At 35.8% G+C, this 27954-nt stretch overlaps 4 protein-coding genes across 4 annotated transcripts; 1 reads left to right on the top strand and 3 right to left on the bottom strand.

Annotated features, from left to right (window-relative positions):
• Positions 1–223: 223 nt before the first annotated feature.
• LOC133874026 (NADPH-dependent aldo-keto reductase, chloroplastic-like) lies at positions 224–4335 on the bottom strand. The gene is made up of 7 exons (XM_062311854.1): positions 4204–4335; positions 4040–4090; positions 3858–3934; positions 2547–2634; positions 1493–1768; positions 427–672; positions 224–310 (listed from the first exon to the last, which is right to left on the bottom strand). The coding sequence occupies exons 1-7, from the start codon at positions 4333–4335 to the stop codon at positions 224–226; spliced, it is 957 nt and encodes a 318-aa protein (XP_062167838.1).
• Positions 4336–6529: 2194 nt separating this feature from the next.
• Positions 6530–9025, bottom strand: LOC133873015 (uncharacterized protein At2g39795, mitochondrial-like). Its single transcript, XM_062310720.1, has 3 exons — positions 8699–9025; positions 7167–7501; positions 6530–7075 (listed from the first exon to the last, which is right to left on the bottom strand). The coding sequence occupies exons 1-3, from the start codon at positions 8957–8959 to the stop codon at positions 6916–6918; spliced, it is 756 nt and encodes a 251-aa protein (XP_062166704.1). The 5' UTR covers positions 8960–9025; the 3' UTR covers positions 6530–6915.
• A 3197-nt stretch (positions 9026–12222) lies between these two features.
• Positions 12223–13053, bottom strand: LOC133872507 (uncharacterized). The gene is made up of 2 exons (XM_062310026.1): positions 12600–13053; positions 12223–12482 (listed from the first exon to the last, which is right to left on the bottom strand). The coding sequence occupies exons 1-2, from the start codon at positions 12752–12754 to the stop codon at positions 12239–12241; spliced, it is 399 nt and encodes a 132-aa protein (XP_062166010.1). The 5' UTR covers positions 12755–13053; the 3' UTR covers positions 12223–12238.
• Positions 13054–20558: 7505 nt separating this feature from the next.
• LOC133872464 (probable LRR receptor-like serine/threonine-protein kinase At3g47570) lies at positions 20559–24273 on the top strand. The gene is made up of 2 exons (XM_062309973.1): positions 20559–23337; positions 23642–24273. The coding sequence occupies exons 1-2, from the start codon at positions 20628–20630 to the stop codon at positions 24067–24069; spliced, it is 3138 nt and encodes a 1045-aa protein (XP_062165957.1). The 5' UTR covers positions 20559–20627; the 3' UTR covers positions 24070–24273.
• The last annotated feature ends 3681 nt before the right edge of the window (positions 24274–27954 follow it).

The following is a 27954-nucleotide window of genomic DNA, read 5'->3' as shown; positions in this document are numbered from 1 at the left end:
CATGCTCCTTCACGTGTGACACTATTGTACAAACATGTGTACAACGGGAGGAAAGGCTCAACATTGTCCAATGCTCTGAAGCTCTAATACAATAATAAAGTCCATTGAGCTTTACTTTTCCACAAAAAACACTTTAAGAGAAGAAGTTTGCTCAAGGTTTATAAAGCCCACAACCCAAGTATACCTTGGCACAAAAGTGAGAATGAGAGATGGTTTAATCATCTCATATTTCACCATCCCACAGTTCTTGTAGGCTTTTGTAAGGACTTAAGGTCTCATGGATTGCCATATCCCCTCGGAGGAGCCTTTGCTGCATCACACAGAAGTAAGAATCTAAGATATATCTTAATATATGTATATGATTGTAAGCCCACAAACACATGCACGTACAGTTTTTTGAAGCTCTCTATATATATATATATGTACCTGGAGGATTCCTGATAGTTTTGAGAAGAGCTCTGGAGGAATGAACCAGTCGAATAACATCAAATTCTCCTTGATCCTAGATTCATTTACACTCTTTGGGAGGACACTGTGGCCGCTCTGGATACCCCAGCGCAGGGCTACTTGTGCCGGTGACTTGTTAAGCTTTTCAGCTATTTCAATCAGTATTGGTTCCTTCAAGACTTCCCCTTTTATCCATGACCCTGGAGATCCCAGCGGAGAATAGGCCTGAATAAGAGCAATTTCATTAACATGACATAAAAAACAAGTCTCAGCCTGTACATTTTGTTAAAACAGTTTTCAAAGTTAGTATATATATATGGTTCGGAGAAATGCTACGTGTACTTTTAAGTGCTTACTCTTTGATGTGATAGTAAAAATTACCAAATCATTATTAATGTGAAACATACAGATTAATCTAATGATGATTTTTATTACCACATCAGAAAGTAAGCAGTTTCAAAAGAGCATTGAAAAAATAATCTCACACGAGAAAAAGAGAAACTAAAGTTGTCATTTATAAGGCTCAACTCATACCATGCAAAGCTTGGATGTATATACTTACATGTATTTTCTAGTGCAGTGTGGGGGGTGACAATGGGCTAACTGGGAAAATGATTGCTGGTCTAAACCGTCCCTCAGCACCCCATTGATATTAAAAAATTTGATTTTTATTAAAAAACAAATTTTTTAAGGAAAAGGGGTGACAGCCTACAGGGGACGGTTTACCGTCCCCTGTCTATCAGGCCTCGGGCTAACTGTAAGGCACTAGTGCTAGTGCGTCCAAAAGTAGAGTTGAGCATACACTCAAACACTGTTTGCTTTAAAGCAATAGCTTGATGCCTTATAAATGTCAACTTTAATTTCTCTTTTTCCTATGTGTGACTATTTTTTTCTTTCAAGCTTCTTTAAAAATCTTCCATTTAAAACATCCTCAAACCACAAACTATATATATATATATATATATAGAAATTTTGAATACTGTTTTAACACATTTTGCTAAATATATACCAAAGTGGGTGGTGAATATGGTTAAGGAAAGTATACTGAGAGATGAACACCGGTTGATTTGCACAAACTGTGAAGCGCAGGTTGCTGCCAGACAGGGTGGCATTCCACCTGATTAACTGCAGGTGGAACTTTTGCATATTTGAGCAACTCCTGCAGCTTCTTCGTTGAGAAGTTGCTCACTCCAATCGCACGTGCCTGGCCGGATGCGTGAAGACCCTCCATTGCATTCCATGTCTCTGGAAGACATAAGGGAGCCATAATTTCAGGGGAGACCCCCCGTGAGCCTGCCTTTGTCCTAAGTGGCCAGTGTACCTGTTGCAAAATATCATATATTCCAAAACCATTTCAAATACTTTTATTATTGCACTTTCAGCTTTCCATTTAGGAAAAAATCAAAATTAGTCCTATATGTCTTCTTGCAATTTCCATTTAGCCCTCAACTTTTCAATTTCAATAATTAGATCCTTATGTTTTATCTATGTTTCAAATAAATCATTATGTCAATTTGTCACATGTATATATAAATGTGAGAAAAGATAAAAAAGAAAATACATTCTTTATACACCCTTTACACACCCATCCTCTCATATAGAGTGAGACCCACCCCATGCGAGAGGACGGGTGTATAAAGAATGTTTTTGTTACACTTCCTTATAAATGTCCATATATCATGTGGATAGCTGGTTGGCCAACCCCACTAGAAGATGAGGGAATGGCCCGAGGCCCCGAGCCACCTTTCATGGGGGAATTACCTTCACTTCCATCCTTTAGTTTTCCTCATTATTTATTATTATTATTATTATTATTTTGATGCATGATGTCGCAAATGGATGCCACATGGCAACATGGCAAGTTGTCTACTTCATAGATGAGCTGTAAAATATTTGGACAGCGTATTGACAAAATAATTGGTTTGAAATGTGATTTAATTGTCGAAATTAAAAACTTAAAAACTAAATTAAAATAGTAGAAAAACCTTGGGATTAATTTTAATCTTTCCCTTAAATTTATGAAAAACAATCTACAAAAAAAAAATAATAATAATAAAAAATAAAAAATTGAGAGTCTTTTTAGAATACTAGAGACATACAAGATACAGATCAATGAATTCAAGTTGCAGATCTTCCAAACTCTTGCCCAAAGCCTTTGAGACGTCTTCTGGAGCATGGTCACAACACCTGCATATCTTGCAAGTTAGACTCAACAGAGGCAATAATCTTTGACATACAGAAATGCTATATTTGGTTCCCATCAAAATTTGTTAAAATATTAATTAAATAATTAAATTCATTATTTTTTATCAGTTTAAGCTTTTAGAACAATTGATGATTTAACATAATATCAGAGTCAAGGTCATGAGTTCCAATTTTGTCTCCGTAATTCACTTTAAATTTCAATTAAATATTTCACGTATTATGATAAATATGTATTAAGTGATGATTTAACTGCGATGATATGGTAGTAAAAATTAACCTTTAATTTATTATTATTATTTTTTTACAAGTGCTGATCCAATAACTAATTTTCACTACTACATCATTAAATTGTATGACAATTGTTAGGGAAATAATATCTCACATAATATAATAATAAGATAGGCCTCCCATAAAATATTATGGGATTTGATTCTTGCACTACACCATCACAACAACTGCACAACAACCTCTCACATGAAGGTGGGCCCCAGTGTGTGAGACTCACCCTTATATGATGGGTTGTTGTGCAATTGTTGTATATGTGTTGTAAATCTAACATTTTCCCAATATTATTCGGTAAGAGGGGGCAATAAAAGAGGACAAGGCATAGACACTAGACAGGAGGGATTTTTTTCCCTTTTGGCTGAGATCACTCGTCTCCCCATCCCTCAGCTCCTCCTTCTCACTTTCTACATCCCTCTCTTTTTTCCTTTCTCAGGTTCCTCTGCACCACACTATATATATTTCTTCATTCCAAATACATATATACTAACTTAAGCATCATAGTGTTTTCGATGCTTGACCGGAGATCTTCTTACCACCTTTTTATTTTGTAGGAACACTGTTCTTAGGTCGGAGAACCTCCTAAAAGCTTAACGCCTTGAAGGTGACAGATACCCCTTCCGAAAGGTCTTCTGAAAGTCTCAGTAAGCCCCTTGTGATAGATACCCCCTCTATACTATAAAATATCAGACCCACAAAATGTTCTAACAATAGTCGTATAAGAGTCTATTAAATAGCATTACTTTTAATTAAATGGTTAAATTCACTTTTTACTATCAATTTAAACTTTTAAAATCAGTGATGATTTAACAAAATTCACCCGATTGAGCTGATCGAACTAATCAGATTATCCAAATTTAAGAATATAAGCGTGAGAGAGATGAAATTGAAAACATATGCATGAGATGAGATGAAATAGATACCAAAGCTTAGATGTGATAAACATCTCACTACGCTGCACTACCCCGGAGGAAAATAGTTCCTTCAGAGCCATGCCTACCTGCGCGCATCAGCATCACCCCATGCATTGACGCGTTGAAAACCCATGGCAATCAAAGAAAGCTGATGAAATTAATTAATAGCAAAATTAGAAAGGAAAGAGTACCTCTTTCTCATTGGCATACACACTAGCACAGTCGATATGCCTGTAACCAGCCTACACAAAATTGGAGCATATTCGCTGATCAAATATTTATTTTTTTTTTAAAAAAAAAAATTAATTTGTGGAATGGTTTTGAAAAAAATAACATATTACAAAATGACAACGACCTTGACTGCGGCAACGACAGCTTCACGTACAACACCTGAAGGAGCTTTCCATGTTCCGAGACCAACAGATGGAATCTTAGCTCCGTTATTGAGATCAAAATACAAAGGCCCATATCTAGCTTTTTGGTCCATATTCTTCTACAGAAATAGCCAAAAACAAAAACCATGATAAAGAACAATGTCAATTTTTTTTTTTTAAAAAAAAAAAAAAAAAAAACAGAAGCTAAGGATGGGTAACCCTGTACTTCCAGGTGCAGTTAATTCAAGAATAAAACACGAATGATGAATAATGGCCAAAGAAAAGGATGATATCATGTATACCTCTTCCAAACAGAAGTTTGAGAGAGAGAGAGAGAGAGAGAGAGAGAGAGAGATTTTAGATGGTGAATAAGAGCAGGATTTTTTGGGGACAACTCACGCCCATGTTTTTCTTGGAAATGCATGAGTAACGTACGTTTAATCTAGAGGTTCACGGCAAAAGAATAGGGTACGATGAAAGTTTTTCTTTTATTATTATTATTATTATTGGATACTTACCAAAATAAGTTGAATGTGTCTTTATCCTAATTAACGTAAACTTTTCGTGAAAAAAAATTAGTTGATAAATGCTCCGTTTGTTTCGACGTAAAATATTTTTTGAAAAATATTTTCGACATTTTTTGGTGTTTGGTGGGGGCAAAAGTAATGGTCAACATAAATCATTTTCAGTTTGATCGTAAAAGCTTCTTTAATTTTTGGAAAACGATTGATGGTTTTGAAAACCGTAAATCATTTTTTAGATTTAAACTCTTTATTTTTGCACCCATGTTTGTGAGAATCTGCCACCTCCGAGCATTGAAGTCTGTTGATAACCCAACTTTACCACCGAAGATTCTCGAATTTTAGTATCGAATCGCCAGAATTTGGCAGCACTGGTCGCCAGATTCGGCCAAACTGGCCGAAATCTAACCAGTACGGCCGAAGTCCAGCCGATACATTTGGATTCCGGCCAGTTTTTGGATTCCGTTCATTTTGGACGAAATCTAAAAAGTTTGGCCGGATTTCGGCTATTTTGTCCAGATTCCGACCAAATTGGCTGGAATCTGGAAATTTCTGCCGAAATCTAGTGACTTTGCCGGATATTGACAGACAAGATTTTGGCAACAGTAGCTAGATTCCATTTTACGACGTTAGTGTCTTAGTAATTTTTTCATACAAGTCAAACGCCGAAAAATATTTTCAAGAAAATCATCTTTTATAAAAAATAATTTCGTCGAAAATATTTTACGATGGAAAACATTTTATGTCGAAACAAACGGAGCAAAAGTTTGAAAATGGACAAATTTTTTCTACAAGTGAGTTTTTTAAAAATGCATGTGATTAAAATTCATGTCAATTTAATAAATTGTCTTAAAAATCCCTTTACAGTGGATAGACCAGCTTAACATAAGCTCCATCTTCACGTAGGAATGTTTAGGATGTCTTGGCATTACTAGATTTACAAACCCAACAAGTTTAAATCCCAAGGATCATATATCCACATAGACAGGATAAGGGGTAATCAGCTGCAGAAGAAATCAGAAATTGGAACCTTGCTCATTCTTTCATTATTCAAATTGATTAAAAAATAATAATAATAATAATTGGTGGAGGTTAGTTTGGTTCCCTATTGCTATTCCCAGGCATGCTTTTTATTTTGTGTCTGGTTGTAAGATAGTTTATCGACAGGTGAAAGGTTGCTGAAATGGGATTCAAGGAAGATGAGTTGTACGTGTGTGTTCTTCATAAGCACAATGGGGGAAAGAGATCTTATGTCTTTCCAATGTGAGTTTAGCAAGAGATAGTGTTTTTCCAAGCTGTATATATGAGTTGATGTTTTTGTTGTATGTGTCCTTAGATTATTTGTGCGGTAGGTTTTTTAGTTCATATTTGACTTAGGAACTGTACAAAAATTCTAGCAAATTTGTTATAAAAAAAATATTAAATCTAAACCATTAAAATAACTACGACACAAATATACAGCTTTGGCTTTGTTTTGTATTCTGCTTGAATTTGTTATAAAAATAAATAAATAAATAAATAATTAAATCTGAACTGTTAAAATAACTCCCACACATACATACAGCTTTGGCTTTCTTTTTGTATTCTGTCCGCTGTGTGAAGTGTTTGTTAGTTACTGTTATGTAGCTAGTGTTCCAGTGGAAGCTGGAGAGATTTGTTAAGTGTTTTTTCATTAGTAAAAAGTTTCTCATTCACTAATAATAATAAAACCTTTGAAAGCAAGAACAGCAAACAGGCCACTTACTGGAAGGTAATCAAATAAAGAGTGGGCAGCGGGAATAGTAAATTTCGAGCGCACACAATACATTTTCACGATACATTTGGATTTATCAAAAAGAATTGCTTCGTCTTTCAAATCCCGGAAAAGGAAGAATGCCGCAACAGCCGATCTTAGTCACTAGAACTGCTGCTTCATGCTGCCATGAACATTTTCACTACGAAATAAAACTCTTAGGTCATTTTTTTTTGGCCTGTTAATGTCCAACAGGCCAGGGACTTAAATTATCAAGAGAGCCATGTTTTGGAGGGTTCAATTCAATTGACCTAGCCTCCTTCCTCAGAATTTATAGGTATAATCCTCCTCCCTTAACATGATACAAGTACAGCAGATCAAATCTCAAAGAAGCAAAAGTCTACGACCCCATAAGATTGAAAATGGGATTGTCAATGAAGTCATTTCTCAACAAAATTCTTGAGGTTCTTCAACCACAAAAGGTACTCCTTACTGTCCTTATTGCGCATGTACCCACTCAAGAATTTGGCCGTTGTGGTATTGATTCCTCGATGTTCAAGATATTTGTGGAAAGCCGTCTTCAAGTTTTCATCCAAATCACTGGCGCCAAAAAGAGGTCAGATAATGAATAAAAATGATTACCAAGAAGTAAATGATGGATCAAAAAGGTGATAGGTTATGATAAGCTTACTTAAATTCAGGACCTTCATATGCAAGCTGATCTTCAGAAACTTCTGGCTGCTTAAATGACAAGCTATCAATGCAAATCTCATTGTCCGAAGCGGTGACACCGAACTGCAGAGACACTCCACTTTCTTTGGTGATACTCACGAACAAAGGAATCCTCTCAAAACCATCCTCCTCCTCATCATCATCATTATCCTCTTCCTCATCCTCCTCAGTTCCAATTTGAGGGATGTCAACTTCAACCTTGATGATTTCGTCTTGGTAGCTTCTCGTAAGTAATATAGTTCTTTCTCCAGGTTTGTCTTCAATTTGAAAAGGAAATGCTGGGGGCGCTCCAAACTATTTAGGAAACAGTGAAAAGAAAAGGGCATGGACATCAAGAGATCATAAATGCAATTTGCATATCTCAACAACACGTCAAAGATATCAGAAGAAAAACCAGCTACACAAGAACATATATCCAACCTGAATCAACCCCCCGTGGAAAAAAACCAATTTTTTTCTTCTCTTAATAATAATGACCAAAGTGTGCTTCTTGCGTGCAACTTTTAAAGCTAGGCAATAGGCATAAGAATATAAGAGAATGAGACTACAAAAAGATGAAAATTTGATTCACTAAAATCAAAGGACAAAAAAGACAAATTTATCTTTCATGTGATTTTGGAGGGGCAAAGAGGTGCCCGATAACTGCATTACTAATAATAGATTATAGGCAGCTGTGTTATATCCCCAAAAAACTTCAAAGCAAATGTTTAAAAGAAATCCAGCTTCAAATTGTCCAAGAACATCAAACAAAGATTTAGCAGAACTACAGAGTACAAAACTATAAAGTATGCTGGGTACCCTCCATACGCTAAGCAATTTAGGCCAATTAGCAGAAAAGCATGCAATAGAAAAGGTAGAATTTGAAAAATCCAAAAAATAAATAGAGTTTCATTTTGGGCCTAGTTCATACAACAAGAAGGAAAACACAATTCCAAAATGATTATTGATTCAAGATAGAACCGAAAACTCTCAGAATTAAACATTTGCAGTCGGCTTAGAAGAAGATAGTAATTTACAATCAAAACTTCTCCAGCATCCCCAAAAAGTCCTAATGGGCTCTGTTTGAACGGTCGCAATTTGAAAATAAAGTAAAAAAAAAATTCATTTTTCATTACCATAAATTGGCAACTATAGGCTATAGCATACAAAAAAGTAACCTGAATACCCAACTGAACTGCGAAAATAAGCAACTTTTTGCTCAGGTACTAAAATCTCTAGTGCCTGATTGTTCCTAAAACAAGTTAGTGCTTTAGCAAATGGAAGTTTGGAGCTTTAAATAGGGGGATAAAAAAAAAGATCTTCGAATCTTATAAAATAAACAATCTTCAGAGATATATCCACAGCCAAACGCGCCCTTAAACTTTCATGAAATACCAGCAATAAACCATGATTGACTAGTATATTTACCCAATAATCAGATGATTAAAGAGAAAAAGGAATGACATAAACAGAATTAGCGAAAAGCAGATAAGAAACCCAAAGAAAACTTACGGATTCCTCCTCCTCATGAGTTTTCTCGGCGCATTCGATCTCGGACTCGATGATCTGAATAAGGCTCTTATCGGTGCTCGCCGAGGAGAAACGCAGAGTCGGGACGAAGCTTCTCCGGCTCAGCGCGTGGGCGAGTTCGCCCTTCTCGGCCGTCAGAGCGCTGGAGACCACGCCGCGGAAGGCTCTCGGAGATCCGACAGCTCTGATCGCGAGAGAAAGCACAGACGAGGAGGCCCTGCGGAGCATGGAATACGACGCCATTTGGTTGCGCTTTGGCTTCTCGTCAGGGTTTTGGAAGAGGGTTTTGGTGCTACAGCGTATAACATACAAACTTTAGGCTCGTTACTTATATTCGTTCAACAATGCCCTTCTAGGGTTTTGGTGCTATTGGGCCTCTATGCGGGTTACACAAACCGGGCCTCGTGGAGTCATAATTAATTCTCTTTCTTCTATTTAGTTAAAGAACTAAAATTTCTTACAAATTATCGTTGTAATAATTTTTATAATTCAATTTTTAAAAATGACATGTGTTTTTTAAATACTTGAGAAATTAAGAGTACTGCTACATGTCATTTTTGTGTCTTTTAAAAAATTATTTGACTTTAAAAATTATAATTAAATCAAAATTCAATTGTGATGAATTCTTAGAAGAGAAACACAAAAATGACATTTAGAATTACTTAAAAACTCATACTTTCTTATTAATGCTATTAAAAAAGCATGTGAGAGATATATGTTATTAAAAAAATATGTGATTCTCATTTTATTTTATTTTTTAGCTGGCTTATAGGAAATTTCTGTCGTTTGTTAATATGATTAATAAAAGGAATGTATTTCTCACATATTTAAATGACACATGTCACTTTTTAAAAGCCGCGTGGTAGGAACTCCTATAGTATAATAAAATTATTTGAAGCCTATTTGGAAAACGGATTAATATCTTCTATAAAAAAAAAATCAAGTATAAGTCAAAGCTCTTTTAAAATACAAAAAAGATATATATGAGGGTAAATATTGAGTCGGTAAATATATGACAAAATCCCAATAATTTAATTTGCAAGCCATGGTTAAGATTTGAAGAAGTTTATATGGAAGAATATCCTAAAAATCATAGAAAATGTTGATCTAGAAAAAATAAAATTGAGTTGTGTTATTTGTGCGTACACATCTTGTACACACATCCTGCTCACAATGGGTGTGAGCAGGATGTGTGTACAAGTTGTATGTACAAATAATAAACTCTTCTTAGAGAAGATTTTTTTTTTTCTCTTTATAGAAGCATGATAGCTGTGATAAAATTATTTGAAATGTATTTATGGAGTTATATAGTGAGTGCAAAACACAACTACAATTCCTCGTTAAATTCCAAAGGTAAATTTGGATGATTTTGAGAAGAGGTGATTTCATCCGATGACATTTTGAGAATAGGTGAGTTTTTATAGTCACAACTCAAAGGGTAGACATAAAAACAAAAATAGAGGTAGAACTTTTATTATTTTTAAAAGTGATGTGATTTTTAAAATTACTATTAAATTATGCAATTAAATGTTAAATTAATATAATTATAAAAGTTACATTATTTTTGCTACGTATAACATTACTCTATTAAAAATGGTTAGTCCACAATTCTAACCAAATGATCAATCAATCCAACTAAAGCCCCAATTAAAGAAGATGTTGCTGGTTGAAGGCAGCCATTCCCGTTTTCAATAGCAATTGTTGGACACGCGCCCTCCAGACTTGTTTGCCGTCGCTTTCTGGTGTTGCTGCCGCTTTCTACGGCCGTGCTTAGTCCTTGTGGTCGGCACGTGGTCATCACACGTTTGGGTGGTTTCTATTCTGTGTTGCAAGTGATGACAACGAATTGTTTGCTTTTTTCGTGTATGGTGGAGATCCGAGGCTTTTGGTGGATGGTCGTTGTTGGGGGTCTTCTTGCGGGCGCGTGTGCCCCACGCGCCTCCTCTGGCAGCCATCCTCCTGGAAGACAGTTTCTGTATTGGGTTTTTCCTGTACCTGTGTGTTTGTGTAGGCAATTTGCTTTGTGCTTATTAACTTAGTCTTTGCTTTTAACCCAAAATGTATGACCGACTCTCTGTTCTCTAATAGTAATTGTTGAGCAAGTTGTTTTTTGATTTAAATTATACATCTGAGTTTTTTTTTTTTTTTTTTCCCACCAACTAATAATATATTTGAAATAGATAATAAATAAAATGGATAGCATTCAAAATCTTTTAATTATGCATGAATATTATAACATGAGATTCAATTCCAATGGAAGGTTCTTACACTTGGGCGTTGAATTTTTAAAATTAAAATTGATTTCTTATTCTGTTTATGAATTTTGAGGCGAATAAATTATGTTTGGATGAAGAATAAATTAGAATTCTTTTTGAAATTGTGATTAGGTGTTGAATTTTTTAAATTGAAAATTAATGTTTTTCAATGGTAGAAAATGATTGGAGGTATGAAAAGTTGTGTATAATGATTGGTGTTATGAAAAGTAGTGTGGAATAAATTAAAATAATATTTATTTATTATAAAAAAAAATAGGAAATGATAGTTTTACTACAGTTACACAACATGTGTACTCCTCCCCCTCATGTGAGGGGGAGTGTACCTGTTGGAGTAATGCTACACATCATCCCCTTGGCCTCCTTTTGTCACCCCAAAATTGATGTGGCTCTTAAAATCGTCATTGGATCAAAATCCAATGGTAATCTATCATAAATCCAATGGTAATTTTAAGAGCCACATCAATTTTGGAGTGACAAAATGAGGACAAAGGGATGATGTGTAGCATTATTCGTACCTGTTGTTGTGTACCGATTATTTCTCTAAAAAAATATTAAAAAATATTATTTAATTTAAATAATTATTATTTAATTATTTAAAGGGTGGGACCCATGCGTTTTTTTTGTTTCCTTTGCAGACCGGCCAGCTGGTGGAGTGGGACCCACGCGTAGAATTCATTTTTCTCTAGAATTCTCCTTGATTTCAGGCGGGTTTCCGGGTTTAAAAAAAAAAAAAAAATCATGATTCTATTCCTTTCCCAAACAAGAATAAACTATTTAACCTAAATCAAGTTCAGCAAACAGATGGAAATTTTCAAGAGAAATGCTAAACATGCACCTCTCATCCCTCATTGTCACCTATTTTTCCTTAAAAAAATTGATTTTTATTAAAAAGTTGTCTCTGATACGACATCAGAGACATTTTTTAATAAAAAATAATTTTTTTATTATAAAAGAGTGACAAAAGGGGATGAGGGGTGCATGTGTAAAAGGGCTCAATTTTCAATATATGTGGTCGAACTTTCAATTTGTTCGCGAAAAAAGACAAAAATATCTTTAAGAAAAAAATTTAGAAAAAAAATATCAAAAATTTAGAAAAATAAAAAAGACAAAAATTAAGAAAAAAGAAATATTTGTCATTTCTTGCACAAAAGAAAGACATTGCAACCACAATGTTAGTTTGTGAGGAATATTTGAACAAATTGAGAGTTGGAAAATAATTGTAAATGGCTTTATAGTTAGATAAGGATTAAGGATAGATATACTTTAAGCATATGATCCCATCACCACACCAGCAAATGCAAATGCTGTTAATTAATTGTAACAAATAAATTACTTGATAATAAACTTGTTCAGTTTCTCCAGCCACCGCTTTTCCTCCTGTCGTTTTTTTGTTCATCATGTATGACTTGTGCAAGAAGTCAGCCATATCAGATATCCCTCTGACCTCAAGATAGCTGAACAAATTAGACTGCAACTGCGAACCCATATCCCTTGAAAAAACAAAAAACACAGAGATGATCAGATAATTACTCAGCTCCTACCAGGAAACTAAATAACATGATTAATTAGCAGTAGTTATATATATTGAAGTTTTGAGAAAAGCTTACGAGAAGTAGTCAGGCAGCTCATATGCATATACTCCATCACCTATCGACTCCTTAATTAATTGAGAAGCCCTTAATTGAAATGTTATCTGGAGAAGCATTAACAATGAACTCCAAATAAAGTTTCGCTCCTTTAATTTGCAGACACTCTCAACCATTGGTATATAAAACAGCTTATTCGCTTCATCATCATCATCATCATTAATATCATTATCCTCACGGACACCATCACTATCACTATATATATGTCTCTGCACTCTGCAGAGAGTACTGCGCTGCTATAACCATTGATGCCACTATCATCATTGCTCTCATCATCACTTTTGGAACGATGAACTGTACCCTCTGTACTCTGTAGGCATATCAACTATGATATCGATATATAAAGTTTCATTGCGGTATTGCTTTACAAGAAAAATGGTTCCTTCTTCAGAGTTGCCTTCGACGGACGCTAAAGAAAATCCACTTGGAATATCTGGTAACTATTTGAAGAACATCTCTAACATTTTATTTACCAAAAAAAAAAATGGCAATTTGCAACGTGCACATCTTGATCTATTAAAGTAGTCCGTATACGACGTAGATAGGTGTCGTTTGTTTCTAAAACGTCACCAATTTTTTTTTTCTCAACTGGTGGTATTACGCCCAAATTAAAATGGCACAAAAAAAAAAAAAAAAAAAAAGTCTTAAATAGTATCGTTTAAAAACTGACATTAAATGACCCTTTTTTTTTTTTTTTTTTTTTTTTTTTCTTTTTTTTTGTTTTGTAGTGACAAGAAATTATATAAATATATCTTTTACACATCTTATTTTTATATTCACCATTTGATTTATGAAACTCACATTGAATTATACAAATTTAATAATAAATTTAAAACTTTGTTGTGTGTGTGTGTATATATATATCAATTCTCATGACCCACGCCTCACACTCACAGCAATACCAACCAGATCACGTTGAATCGCCAAAAATAAACAAAACCCAACCGAGTTAAAGTGATCGTGACTCGTGGGTGAGGGATGAACACCCTACCGAGTTCGTCCTAGCCTCTAAGTGCATTCACATCGGCTTGTGTATAATTTTATCTATAATAACTAACGAAAACCTACTTTTTCTAATTTAACTAACCATTTTTCAACACCTTCCTCTATCAGCTTATCTAAACTTCTTCTCTATCTTATTAAAATAATCAATTTTAATAATAAATCTTCACAAAAAATACCAAATAAAACACATCATCACCAGAAACTTCTGCACACCACACTGACCCACCGACACTTCTACACACAATCGGCAACCATCACGGCATCACCACCGCACCAGACAACCGGCAACCATCACGGGATCACCACCGCACCAGACAAACGGCAACCCAAACCCATAAACCTCCAGAAGACCACCAGAAAATTTCGGAAATCGGCAACCCAAACCCAAAAACCTCCGGAAGATCGGCAACCCAAACCCATACGCTCAAACTCAAAAGCTTCTGGAAAATTGGCAACCTTTACCCAACCTCCCAAATTGCAATCGGCAACTTGTAGCCATCCTCCCAAATGCAAATGGGTTTCTTTGCTTGCTAGGCCTGTATCGTCGCCGCCGGTGGGGCTGGGTTGGGGAAGCGAGGCTTAGTTCAAACCGAGCGATTCGACGATCCTTCTGGCAGGTTGACCTTTTCAACCGGAAACTTGATCGCCGCCGCCGCATGTTTTGATTCTGGAGACACAAGGCACGTTGAGAGGGGTGGCCAGAGAAGACGAACTCTGAGAGAGGGAGAAGAAATTGTGAGAGAGTGAGAGAGAAAGAAATAATAAAATAACGATACATTTGTGCACAGTGTAACGCCACATCTGGCGTTACATTGTGCACAAATGGAAGACAAACCTAAACTAGCGTGAGAGTAGCAAAGCCGATGGAACTATGTTTTTGGTGTTTTCTCATCTATTATAGATTTACAATGGGTTTTACATAACCCACTGTGAATGCTCTAAAATCGCAGTCACAATTTCCTGGTTTCATCAAAAGAATTGTTTATTAATAGACCCAAATTGAACCTTGGTTTTGCGAACGCAGAAAGTTGTTGATTTAAGGTGGTTGCATTCGATATCTATTACATGGGTTGGAGGTGATGTACAATACAGATATCAAGAAATTAAATTTGATCCATCGGGACATATTTTCAATGGAAGAGTAAAAATTCATGTTGTTAGATTTTATGTTACTAATTCATTAATATTCCAAAAACAATTGAAAAAATAATAACTCCTATGTGTGTGCGTGTGATCAGCCAATGAATCAAAATATTAAATGCGGAATATAAAGAACACATATTTTGGTAACGAAATGAAAACTCTTTGTACCAAAGAGAAAAACCACTCCAAGTAGCTAAACCCAGGCAATCCACTATTCAGAAGAAAAAGCTAGTTGCAAAGCAGTCGAATTCACATAACCCAATACAGTAGTCGTACCTTTAATTCTGAAATGTACCTATACATGAACGTCTCTCAACTAGACCTCCTGTTTGAAGAGTTTTTCAATTGATTCATTTATCTTAGAGCTCTTCTCTAAACTTGACTTCAAACGGTTGATCAAATTACACAAATAGTCTAAGAGAGTTAGCACATCTAACAATATTTGCCTAAACACATTTTCTTAGCACACTGGAATTCAATATTAAATTCTTACAAATATAGAGCCTATGAGCCTCTTTAAATAGGCTACAGAAATCATAATTCTACTCAAATTCGAATTTGCATAGGCAGTGTCCGGACAGGACATTGGGTGTTTGGACGTTAAGTAGCAATTCTTCATAAGTTGCTGAACGGTTATGTAGAACACCTCCACTGTTCGCAGCTACCGCATTTGTGTCCTTACACTTGTGCGAACATGTGCTCTCTGTGGGTCACGTCCATTGGGCGTCCGGACGGCTATACGAACACCAAGTCCCTGTAGTTTGCGTATAATACGTTGTTCGGACAAGATGAAATATTGGCTAGCGTCCTTTGGGCCGTCTGGACGGTCACTTGGGAAAACTGACTTTGACATCTGTAAAGTTGCCAGAATTTTCCTTGCCTCAGAATCTTTCATTTCTTGAGCAGTATATTACAGATCTTGCCTTGTATAATTCGTTCCATGTTGGAATAAATATTCAACAATAATATCTTAAATAAACTCTGAATTTCGGAGTCCTTGAAAAGTCAGTGTGCAGAAAAGGAAGTGTTTTTGTCTACCAGAATGTAGCCAATAAAACCAACAACAATGTGATAAAAGTTTCTTTTTGATACGCAAAGTTTTGTATGACACGTCTTTGATAGCTTGGTGATATGTGTTTTCTTGCCTCCTATTGTATAAGTGGCAAAGGCTTCTATTTGTGAATTCATTTACTGAGTTGATGTGACTGTACCTATTAGTCATTAAAAAAAAAAAAAAAAACCAATAGAGATAAACATTACTAAATCAACTCAGTGAGATGAAAACATATAGGATGAGCAGAAATAAGTGAATGCTCTCCATGTGCTCCAATTTCAACGGACGAAGTTATCCTTGAAGGCCAATAAGATTAGAGTTATCCAAGTCATTCAGGCCAAGAATCAACATTAATTGGGATTAGAGATTTTCTAGATTATATAAGAGAGATGCTAGGAGTACTTAAAGTTTTACAAAAAAAAGTAGGGTTGGCAATTTTTGACACGACCCGCGAACCCGGCACGAACACGACACGATAATATAGGGTTAGGGTTTTACATAATCGGGTTCGGGTCATAATCGGGTCAACCCGATTATGACCCGATTATAATCGTGTTTGGCGGGTCAACCCGCGGGTTGACCCGCGAACACGATTATGACCCGATTTCTTAAAAAAAAAAAAAAAAAAAAAAAAAAAAATTGAAAGTGAACACTGAAGAGACTAGAGAGACCAAACCCGTTTAAACCATGAACACGACTATGACCCGCTGACCCGCACGCCTTTTGAGTTTTGCCCTTTTCATCACTTTCAGAGTTTCAATTTGCCCCAAACGTTCAACTGCATCAACGGCCACAATCTTCCATGGAACTGATGGAAGCTTAAGCACAGAACAACTGAACAAGCACCGAAATCAGGAAGCCATCATCCCCACAGAAATCTGGTGATTTTGTGATTTTGTCCTTAATCGTTTGGGCGTATTATAGCAATCATCGATACTCTCCCTTTCTCTATTTTCCTTTGACAAAAAACTCCCCTCTTTGCTCAGTTGCTGACATTGCTGTGTTCACTGTTCAATACATCACCGTCGTTCTATAATTTCTATTCAAAAAGCTTCCTCTGTTCAAAAATTACCCTACCTTTTTAAAGATTTTAACGCGTTTTGGTTTTGGGGATATACCTAATAATCTAATATCCCCAAAATCAGGAAGCGGATCTATGTTTGCCCGGACCTTCCGTCGAATCCACTGATGATCGGCTCTTGTTTGGTCTCCTTGCCTCTCGGCTCTACTCGGCTCTTCAGGTCATACGGGTTTGGTCTTTCTTCACCGGCGATCTCTGGCTCTGAAGGCGTCGTTCCATCAGAATTCGGGTCCTCAACCACGGCGTCGTTTCTGGCTCCATCGGCCAACAACCTAGCCCTCCGATCGGACTCACTCTCTCACACGATCTCAGTGTTTCTCACTTTCTTTCTCTCCTGAATTCTGATCTCCCCCCTCTCTCAGCTACACTCGGAAACAGGAAACTTCTTCAACTCTTTAGAGTTCAAAGAATCAGAGAATCGAAGGAAGGAGACGGGTTACCCGGGTCGTGTTCGTGTTACCCTGTTGGAAATCGGGTCGTGTTCGGGTTTAAGGGTTCAACCCGATTAATAATCGGGTCGGGTTCGTGTCGAACCCGATTATGTAATCGGGTCAGTCGGGTCGACACGAACCCGACCCGCTGACCCGAATTGCCAACCTTAAAAAAAAGCTTACAAACTGACGTGACATGTTCTAAAAGGACAAAAATGCCCTTCACCTACCCATACTCCCAGCTTTTAATGGTCAACCAAGAAAACATGAGATGGTTGAGAAGGAGAGGGAGATCTAGCCGGTTGGGAGATCCGGTCGGTAGCAGATCCAGCCGGCCCGTGGGTTTTGGTGTCCGTTCGGTAGTAGATCCATGGGTTTCGGTGTGATGGGTTTAACCGTAGATGGAAGCGGTAGCAGATCCGGCCGGCGAGGGAGATCCTGCCAGTGCGTGGGTTTCGGTGTCTGGCAGGTAGCAGATCCTGCCAGTGATCCTAAACACTGAAACCCATCTGGAACCTATATACTAGATCCGGCTAGTGATCCTAAACACCGAAATCCATCGTGATCCAGCCTTCTCACGAAGAAGGCGATGATCGGGCACAGTGTTACATGGCACAATAACATCTCTTGAACGCCGCATTTCGATTGCAACCTAGAAGCACCACCTGGCAATGAGTCCACGATTTTCGGTTGGCTGATTCAATTGGAGATGGAAGGGTAGTTTGGTCTTTATATATTAAAAGTTGTTTTAACTTATTTTAATATTAAGCTGACATAGAGCCTCTCATGACGCACCATGTCAATTTGTAAGCTTTCTTTTCTAAAACTTTAAGTGCCCTAGCATTTCTCTTATATAATACTCGAATTTCAAGAGCATGACGGGAATTATTTGGTGTACGTAGGTTTTTTATTGATTTTCACAGAGTACTCACAAAAATGGAACAAGATCCATGACAATTTTTATAAATTGCCGTGGCAACAACAGTTACAATATTAGCCGTTTATTTATATCAACGACTCAAACAGGAGCCACGTCATTGATCTGTGTGACGGGATTTAAAATTCTAAAAGCTCCTCAATTATCAATTTTTCTGAATCCTCGCAGCTCTGCCATCCTCCAGCCCCCATCTCTTCTCCTCCAATAAAACTCCCCATTTTTTTTCTTCTTCCATTTAGCTCTCCGAAGAAGAAGAAGAAGAACAAAGAAGTCTTTTGAGGGACAAGTGCAGATCGATCTTGTCTTCTTCTTCACACTTTACTCAACCCAGCTCTCAAGGGATTCAGCACGGAACAGGAAAAAGAAGAGAGACCTAAAAAGAAAAGAAAAGAAAGAAAAAAAAAAAAAAAAAAAAAAAAAACTAGACCACCAAAAAATGTCCTTATTCCCCCTAGAATACATCGTTTTAGGTCTGCCGTCAAGCCGCGGATGGGAGGTGGCGCGTCTTGGCACGGCCAAGATTGCAAGAAGCACAGATCTGGGCAACGATGAGCCCAGATCTGCGATGGCGATGCCCGATCTTGTGATGGAGCTTAAAGAATCGTTTTTAACCCAATCTTATGTTACAATTGTTTGAAAAAAAAAAAAAAAAAAAAACCCTCATTAGCATGGAACTCCTGTGTGTTTTGGATCCTTGTTTATTTGGCATTTATTGGGACTAAAAATTCCAACACCTTTGTTTTGCATGTAACTTTAAGTGGCATGACTCTGGCAGTTGAGGTTAAAAATGCGGATTCGGCAATTTCTAAGAACTTGTCGTGGATCCTGATCCCACAAAAATATACTCACAATTTTCACGGAGTCTATAAATAGATTTGTAAATAAAAAAAGATCTAGATAAAATATATTAATCCTACTAACAGATTAAACCCTATCGAGAAAAAATAATCTTCATACTCAAAAGATAATCACTCCAACTTAATTGAATTAATATTTCTTTTAATCTTATCACTTATCAATAATTAAATTAATTCTAATGCTAATCTTATTTGTAATCATTCCTATCTCACTTGGGTCTATGATTTGTCAATGAGTAATGATATACTTTAGACTTTTATCCCTCTTATGCTCTGATGAAATAGATTAAAAGAGGAAACGATCATCCTTCATAATATCTTACTTCTAGAATTTTACAACTTGGCCTATAAAAATAAAATATTATTTATTTGTAAAAATAATAAAAAAAAAAACAAAAATAAAATCATATTTACTTTGAAATCATAGTTGCCAAAACATCCAGAATAATAATACTAACTTGGAATATAATATATATCACTTCACTTTGAGGCCTTTGGCGTATTGACGAAGGTGCAAGTGATGATGCCCTCTCTGACCCACTTGAACTGACATTGTCCATCGGCTAAACATGAACTTAATTGGTCTAAAAAATGGGTAAAGTTCGACAAGTTGATCATGTCGACACGCCTCAGTCCCCCATGGAAGGCTAGAAAGAGACACCCAATGCTCAATTACATAATTAATTTCAAGATCATTAAAAGTTTTGAATTATTGTACCAAACCCACGGCTTTTCTTCTTTAATTTGTTCTACTCGCAATCCCGCGTCAAAGGGCAACAAGAAATTTTGTGATGGACCACGGAGACATGCTGTTAATGGCTCCTTTTGAGTCATGGACTCCAGAAAGAAAGCACTGAAATCGAATCCAATTTTACAACTTGGAAATTAACAGTAATTTTATTTTTATTTTTATAATTATTATTTTATTTTTATTTAACGATATATATATATATATATGTATGATGTCAAAAACGATGCATATGATGTTAATGTTATGTCACTCTTTTAAAAAATTTATGATAAGAGTATAACTTTTACTGTAAAAATGGTTCCTGTCAAAAGTCTTACATTATTTACAAAATGATGTAAAAATTTATATTTAATTATTTTACTAATTATAAATTATCGTGTCAGTTAGTCAATGACTTTGTAATAGTACCCCAAGGTCCCCAAACATTTTCTTTTTATATATCTTGATTAATTTGGTGAATTAAGTGAAATCTTGCTACACAGTACATGTTCTTAATAAATGGATTGAAATTTTCTCCAAATTAAAAAATTATTTTTATCATATAACTATACCCCGCAGTGAACAGAAAAACAAATGTGTGCATCACTTCTTGCTTTACATCACTTCCTGCTTTCACCTTTTCTCTCCCAATCGGAAAAATTTATTTCCTTTTAACTCTCATTCGAACTTTTTAATATTTTCATATCAAGAAAACTGCTGTATCAGACTTGGTCTTTACTTGAAAACTATTATGTTTCAAAGTTCCAACAAGATGAAACACTCTTACCTGCATTTCAACTGGATTTTGATAATATTCTTTCACGGAATCCTTCTTTTGAAATCTGCAAGAATTCATGCTTTTGCTGACGAGTCTGATCGCCTGGCATTGCTTGACTTCAAGAAACGGATTAGTGAAGACCCACTTCAAATCATGAGCTCATGGAATGACTCCACCCATTTCTGCAACTGGTTTGGTGTTACATGCAACCCCTCCAGTAAAAGAGTCGTGGTTCTAAACTTGGATTCTCAAAGATTGGCTGGCTATATAACACCTTCTATGGGAAATCTTACTTACCTTACTGGAATCAACTTGGGAAATAACAGCATCTATGGTGAAATTCCTCAAGAAATTGGAAGACTACGGCGTTTGCAGCTTCTCAACTTGAGTTACAATTCGCTTGGTGGGAAACTTCCAACTAATTTAAGTCACTGTACACAACTTAGAGAGCTTCATGTAGGTACCAACAAACTTGTTGGGCAGATTCCAAAGCAGTTTAGTTCATTGTCAAAGTTGGTTCACCTGAATCTTGGTGTGAATAACTTTACAGGAACTATCCCAACGTGGATAGGGAACATTTCTTCTTTGTATAGTCTTTTCCTTCTCCTGAACAAGCTACAAGGGAGCATACCTAGTGAGCTAGGCCGTCTAAAAGGCTTGAAAATTTTTCAACTTTCTGTGAATAATTTGTCTGGTACGATCCCTCCTCTGATTTATAATATATCTTCCATTTCCTTTTTCTCTGTTACTGAAAACCAGTTGCATGGAAGTCTTCCACCAGATGTTGGCCTTACTCTTCCTAACCTTAAATTTTTTTTCGGAGGTGGTAATAGTTTCACAGGACCAATCCCCCTGTCATTGCCAAATGCTTCTAGACTTAGCGTGCTCGAGTTTGCTGGAAATGGTCTTACTGGGACGGTGCCTCAAAATCTAGCAAGATTGCGTGGCTTGGTTAAACTTAATTTGGAACAAAATAGACTTGGAAATGGGAAACTTGGTGACCTGAGTTTTATCGGTTTTTTAGCTAACTGTACTAGTTTGGAGGCCTTGGGTCTTGATCGTAATCAATTTGGTGGAGTACTGCCCAGCTCCGTAGCCAACCTTTCCTCTCAGTTGAATTATCTTGTTATGGGTGGAAATATGATACATGGAGGCATCCCCATTGGGATTGGGAACCTTGTTAACTTGCTCGAACTGGGATTTGAATATAACTATTTGGGAGGTCCTCTCCCAGATTCTCTTGGGAAGCTCCAGCAATTACAGGTACTAACTTTGGAGTATAACAAATTTTCAGGGCCTATCCCTTTCTCTTCAGGTAACTTAACTAAATTGGCAACGCTCTTTATCGATGAGAACAAATTTGAGGGAAGTATACCCCCAAGCCTAGGAAACTGCCAAAATTTGATTTATCTAAACCTCTCTAGTAACAATCTCAATGGTAGCATACCAAAAGAGGTTATTGGTCTATCTTCCCTTTCGATTTCATTGGACATGTCTCGTAATTCTTTGACAGGCACACTGCCATTTGAAGTGGGTAACTCAGAAAACCTTGAGGAGTTAGATGTCTCGAATAATCGATTGTCAGGTGAAATCCCTACTTCCCTTGGTAGTTGTACTAGTTTGGTGAGTTTGCATTTGGAGGGTAATTCATTTGAAGGAGCAATTCCTCCGTCGTTGGAGACACTAAGAGGTTTAGAAGAAATTGATCTTTCTCGCAATAACTTGTCAGGGCAGATTCCTGAATTTCTCAGCAAGTTTTTGTCACTTAAGCATCTTAATCTCTCTCATAATGATTTCGAGGGGAAAGTGCCAAGTGAAGGGATTTTTTTGAACGTAAGTGCAATTTCAATCTTTGAAAATGACAAGTTATGTGGTGGCATCCCAGAATTGCTTTTACCAAAATGCTATAGAAAGAGTTCACGTTTATCCATAAAACGCCATGCACTTAAAGTTGCAATTCCTATCATGTTGGTACTTGTTCTATTGTGTTTTTTCCTCACATTTTATATGGTTAAAAAATTGAGAAAGAGACCTTTGGTCGCATCTTCCTTAAAGGATTGGCGATTGGCATGTATATCTTATGCAGAACTCCAAGCATCAACTAATTACTTCTCTGTGAACAATTTGATCGGTTCGGGTAGTTTTGGTTCTGTATACAAAGGAGTTCTTTCTAGCAATGGAGCAATTGTTGCAGTTAAAGTATTAAACCTTCAACTACAAGGAGCTTCCAAGAGTTTCATTGGTGAATGCAATGCTTTGAGAAGTTTACGCCATCGTAATCTCCTCAAGATTATCACTGCTTGTTCAAGCATTGATCATCAAGGGAACGACTTTAAGAGTTTAGTTTTTGAGTTCATGTCTAATGGAAGCCTAGACCAGTGGTTGTATCCTAAAGAGGATGAGCAACATCAGTACAAGAGATTGAGCTTTATTCAGAGATTAAACATAGCCATGGATGTTGCTTATGCATTGGAATATCTTCATCACCATTGCGAAACGCCGATTGTTCACTGTGATGTAAAGCCAAGCAACGTCCTCCTCAATGAAGATATGGTAGCACATGTTGGCGACTTTGGATTAGCGAAGTTCGTCTTTGAAGCATCGTATAATCCCTCCAAAAATGAAACCTTGTCAGAGTCCTTGTCAATTGCGCTGAAAGGTTCCATTGGGTACATTCCTCCAGGTACGTTTTCAACCTACAATAACTCGGCTTAATTAAGTTTGACACATCTAACATGAATGAAAGGTTAACCCTAATTTTGATCAAGACTAATTTTTAAGTCCTATATTTTATATATATATTTCAATGGAAAATTTCAATACATAGGGCCATGGGAAATAAGTATTTCTTTTTCTTTCATAACCAAAATAAAAAATAAAATTACTAAATTGTTGAACAGTAAGGGTAAATATGTGTTGGTGGATAAATTGTTTAAGTTTAGAAGACTCTTGTATCTTAGTGATCATATATTAATAATAAATTGCAGAATATGGGATGGGTGGCCAAGTTTCCATGCTTGGAGATATTTACAGCTATGGGGTACTCTTGTTGGAGATGTTCATCGGAAAAAGACCTACCGATGACATGTTCAAAGATGATCTTAGCATTCACAAGTTCGTTGCAATGGCTTTGCCGGAACATGTCATGGATATAGTGGACTCGTCAATGCCCTTTGAAGAAGGTGAAGAAGATGCTGATGATGAGACAAATAACGATGACATAGAAGAAGACGCAATAATTGAAGAAGTTGATCGTCATTTCAATGGCAGAAATAGAGTGAAGGATTGCTTGGTCTCAGTGTTGCAGATTGGATTGTTGTGCTCTGCAACATCACCTCAGGAGCGGTTGCCTGCAAATGATGTCGTCAACAAATTGAGGGCAATTAGGGACGCATACATTTTGAAATTGTCCTGAATACATCACCGTGAACAAACTTAACGTCCATAAGAGAACTTCCACCCAAATGCTTGGTCAAGTTGAAGTTTAATTCCTAAGCTTGGTGAGACTGATCCGTACGTAGTTGTGTTGTGTTTTCTTGCCTCCTGTTTTGTTTTCTGTCAATGCTGCATCAAAGTGGTGTAAATAATCATAAAATGCTACTTAATTAGTCACATGTTTAGCCATTTTATAACTATTTTATATATTATATTTTGGTTATGTTTTAACCTACTTTTTATTAACCATTGTTAACGAATTTTTGAATAGCTATTGATCATATATGCACCAAAGTATGAAACTATAGGAAAGTTTTGACATATTTAACAATTTTAATTAGTTACATTAAAACCATTTAAAACGTTAAATTTTGGTTGCGGGAGAGGTTGTATTATTATTTTTAGTGTACTATTTAACAATTTTTTCTTTACTGCTGATGCTTATTATTGCCAATGGAATATTTGAGCTTAAGAAAGTTCATTTAGTTTCCAACTTAACTATTCATCTTCACATTCGTGCGCTTCTTTTCAATGAATACACTATAATTTAATTCAAAAAATCTTTTTGTGAAAATGCCTTAGAAAAGAAGAGCAAGAAATATAAATAATAATAATCAAAAGAAAAAAAATCGTAAATAGTAGCGTTTAAAAACTGACATTAAATGGCCTTTTATTTTGTTTTTTTTAAAGTGATGAGAAATTATATAAATACATCTTTTATATATTTCCTACACATTTTATTTTTATATTTACCATTTAATTTATGGGACCAACATTTAATTATACAAATTTAATAATAAATTTAAAACTTTGTTGTACGTATGTATATATATATATCATTTCTCATGACCAATCGCCAGAAACAAACAAAACCCAACCGAGTTAAAGTGATCGTGACTCGTGGGTGAGGGATGAATACCCTACCGAGTTCGTCCTAGCCTCTAAGATCGCCGTCACAATTTCCCTATTTCACCGAAAGAATTGTTTATTAATAGACCCAAATTGAACCTTGGGTTTTGCGAAAGCAAAAAGTTGTTGATTTCAGTTGGTTGCATTTGAAATCTATTACATGGGTTGGAGGTAATGTACAATATAGATATCAAGAAATTAAATAGGATCCACCCGGGACATATTTTCAACAGAAGAGTAAAAATTCATGTTGTTAGATTTTACGTTAGCTAATTCATTAATATTCAAAAAAAAAAATTGAAAAATAATGACTCTTATGTGTGTGCGTGTGATCAACTAATAAACCAAAATATTAAATGGAAAATATAAAAAAAACATATATTTTGGTGACGAAGTAAAAACTCTTTGTACCAAAGAAAAAAATACTTCAGGCAGCCAAACCCAGACAATCCACTATTCAGAAGAAAAAGCTAGTTACAAAGCACTTGGACTCACATAACCCAATACAGTAGTCGTACCTTTAATTTTAAAACGTACCTATATATGAACGTTTTTTAACCAGACCTCATGTCTGAAGAGTTCTTCAATTGATTCATTTATCTTAGAAGCTCATCTCTAAACTAAACTTCAAACGGTTGATCAAATCACACAAATAGTCTAAAAGAGTTAGCACATCTAACAATATCTATCTAAATACCTTTTCTTAGCACATTGAAATTCAATACTGAATTCTTACAAATATAGAGCATATGAGCCTCTTTAAATAGGCTAGAGAAATCAGAATTCTACTCAAACTTGGATTTGCATAGGCGGTGTCCGGACAGGACATTGGGCGTCCGGACGTTAAGCAGGAATTCTTCATAAGTTGTTGAAGCGTGTCCGGACGGTTGTGTAGAACACCTTCATTGTTCGCAGCTACCGCATTTGCTTCCTTACACTTGTGTAAACATGTGCTCTTTGTGGGTCGCGTCCATTGTGCATCCGGATGACTATACGAACACCAAGTCTCTGTAGTTTGCGTCTGATACTCTATTTGGACAAGATGAAACACTGGCTAGCGTACGGACGCTTCCTCTGGGCCGTCTGGACGGTTACTAGGGCAAACCGACTTTGACATTTGTAAAGTTGCCAGAATCTTTTTTGTTTCAGAATCTTTTATTTCTTGATCAGTATATTACAGATCTTGCCTTGTATAATTCCTTTCATGCTGAAATAAATATTTTGCAATAATATCTTAAATAAACTCTAAATTACGGAGTACCTGAAAAGTTAGTGTCCAGAAAAGGAAGTGTTTTTTTTTACCAGAATATAGCCAATAAAACTAACAACAATGTGATAAAAGTTTCTTTTTGATACGCAAAGTTTTGTATGACACGTCTTTGATAGCTTGGTGAGACGTGTTTTCTTGCCTCATGTTGTATAAGTGGCAAAGACTTCTTTTTGTGATTTCATTTACCGAGTTGATGTGACAGTACCTATTAGTCATTAAAAAAAAAAATAATCAATAAAGATAAACATTACTAAATTAGCTCAGTTAGAAGAAAATATATAGGATGAGCAGAAATAATTAAATGGATGCTCTCCATGTGCTCCAATTTCAACAGACGAAGTTATCCTTGAAGGCCAATAAGATTAGAGTTGTACAAGTCTTTCAGGCTAAGAATCAACATTAATTGGGATTAGAGATTTTCTCGATTATATAATACTCGAATTTCCAAAGTATAACGGGAATTATTTGGTGTACGTAGTAACGTAGGTTCTTTATTGATTTTCACAGTGTACTCACAAAAATATACTCAATTTTCACGAAGTCTATAAATAGATTTGCAAATAAAAAGAGATCTAGATAAAATATATTAATCCTACTAACAAATTAAACCCTATCGAGATAAAATAATCTTCATACTCAAAAGATAATTACTCCAACTAATTAATTGAATTAATATTTCTTTTAATCTTATCACCTATATATCAATAATTAAATTAATTCTGATGCTAATCTTATTTTTAATCATTTTTATCCCACTTCTGTCTATGATTTGTCAATGAGTAATGATATACTTTAGACTTTTATCCCTCTTATGCTCTGATGAAATAGATTAAAAGAGGAAACGATCCTCCTTCAAAATCTTACTTCTAGTATTTTCACAACTTGGTCTATAAAAAAAAAAAAAATGGAATTATTGATGAGTGAGGACAGTTCCCACCACAGTCAACTTTGGCTACTTTTATCCTTTTCTTTTCTACTATTTTAGGGGACTCCTCTCAAATCTCGATCTCTCAATTATAGAGCCATAGAGGAGAGAAAGGGAGAAACAGACCAAATGATAATGATTTATTAACTATCTATATAAAAATAAATAAAAAGAAAAAAGAAAAAAGATTCGAGGGACAATATAAAACTTATTTATGGTCACAGCTAGCTTTAGCTATTTTTATCGTTTTCAAATTATTGTGGGGCCGTTCATATAACTTTACCCCGCAGTCAACAGAAAACAAATGTGTGCATCGATCTGTCCAAAGCAATGGAGAAAACTTTTATTTTCACATTTTTCACTTTTTGCTTTACATCACTTCCTGCTTTCACCTTTTCTCTCCCAATCGGAAAAATTTATTTCCTTTTAACTCTCATTCGAACTTTTTAATATTTTCATATCAAGAAAACTATCGTATCAGACTTGGTCTTTACTTGAAAACTATTATGTTTCAAAGTTCCAACAAGATGAAACCCTCTTGCCTGCATTTCAACTGGATTTTGATAATATTCTTTCACGGAATACTTCTTTTGAAATCTGCAAGAATTCATGCTTTTGCATATGTTTGTACAGTTTTCGGTATGATGTGAATCTGCACGTTCTTCTGGTGTTCTTCACGCTTCTTAATAATTCTGCAAAACAACAAAAACTAAGGGACCCTTCCGGGGGTCCTTTCCGATGCCTAAATTAACTTCTGTAAA

Source organism: Alnus glutinosa, chromosome 7 (genome assembly GCF_958979055.1).
Source record: "Alnus glutinosa chromosome 7, dhAlnGlut1.1, whole genome shotgun sequence".
In the NCBI taxonomy this organism is placed as follows: Eukaryota; Viridiplantae; Streptophyta; class Magnoliopsida; order Fagales; family Betulaceae; genus Alnus; species Alnus glutinosa.
The sequence above is the reverse complement of the archived record's forward strand: the minus strand, read 5'-3'. Positions and strand labels throughout refer to the sequence as shown.

Excerpts from the sequence above, each read along its gene's own strand:
- LOC133873015 (XM_062310720.1), bottom strand. The coding sequence starts at position 8,959 with ATGGCGTCGTATTCCATGCTCCGCAGGGCCTCCTCGTCTGTGCTTTCT. Across the intron at positions 7,502-8,698 it reads CTCATGAGGAGGAGGAATCC|TTTGGAGCGCCCCCAGCATT; the intron begins GTAAGTTTTCTT and ends TTTCCTAAATAG. Across the intron at positions 7,076-7,166 it reads TATGAAGGTCCTGAATTTAA|TGATTTGGATGAAAACTTGA; the intron begins GTAAGCTTATCA and ends TTTTGGCGCCAG.
- LOC133872464 (XM_062309973.1), top strand. The coding sequence starts at position 20,628 with ATGTTTCAAAGTTCCAACAAGATGAAACACTCTTACCTGCATTTCAAC. Across the intron at positions 23,338-23,641 it reads CATTGGGTACATTCCTCCAG|AATATGGGATGGGTGGCCAA; the intron begins GTACGTTTTCAA and ends AATAAATTGCAG.
- LOC133872507 (XM_062310026.1), bottom strand. The coding sequence starts at position 12,754 with ATGGTTGAGAGTGTCTGCAAATTAAAGGAGCGAAACTTTATTTGGAGT. Across the intron at positions 12,483-12,599 it reads GAGCTGCCTGACTACTTCTC|GGATATGGGTTCGCAGTTGC; the intron begins GTAAGCTTTTCT and ends TGTTTTTTCAAG.
- LOC133874026 (XM_062311854.1), bottom strand. The coding sequence starts at position 4,335 with ATGGACCAAAAAGCTAGATATGGGCCTTTGTATTTTGATCTCAATAAC. Across the intron at positions 4,091-4,203 it reads CTGTCGTTGCCGCAGTCAAG|GCTGGTTACAGGCATATCGA; the intron begins GTCGTTGTCATT and ends AATTTTGTGTAG. Across the intron at positions 1,769-2,546 it reads AATTCATTGATCTGTATCTT|GTACACTGGCCACTTAGGAC; the intron begins GTATGTCTCTAG and ends ATTTTGCAACAG.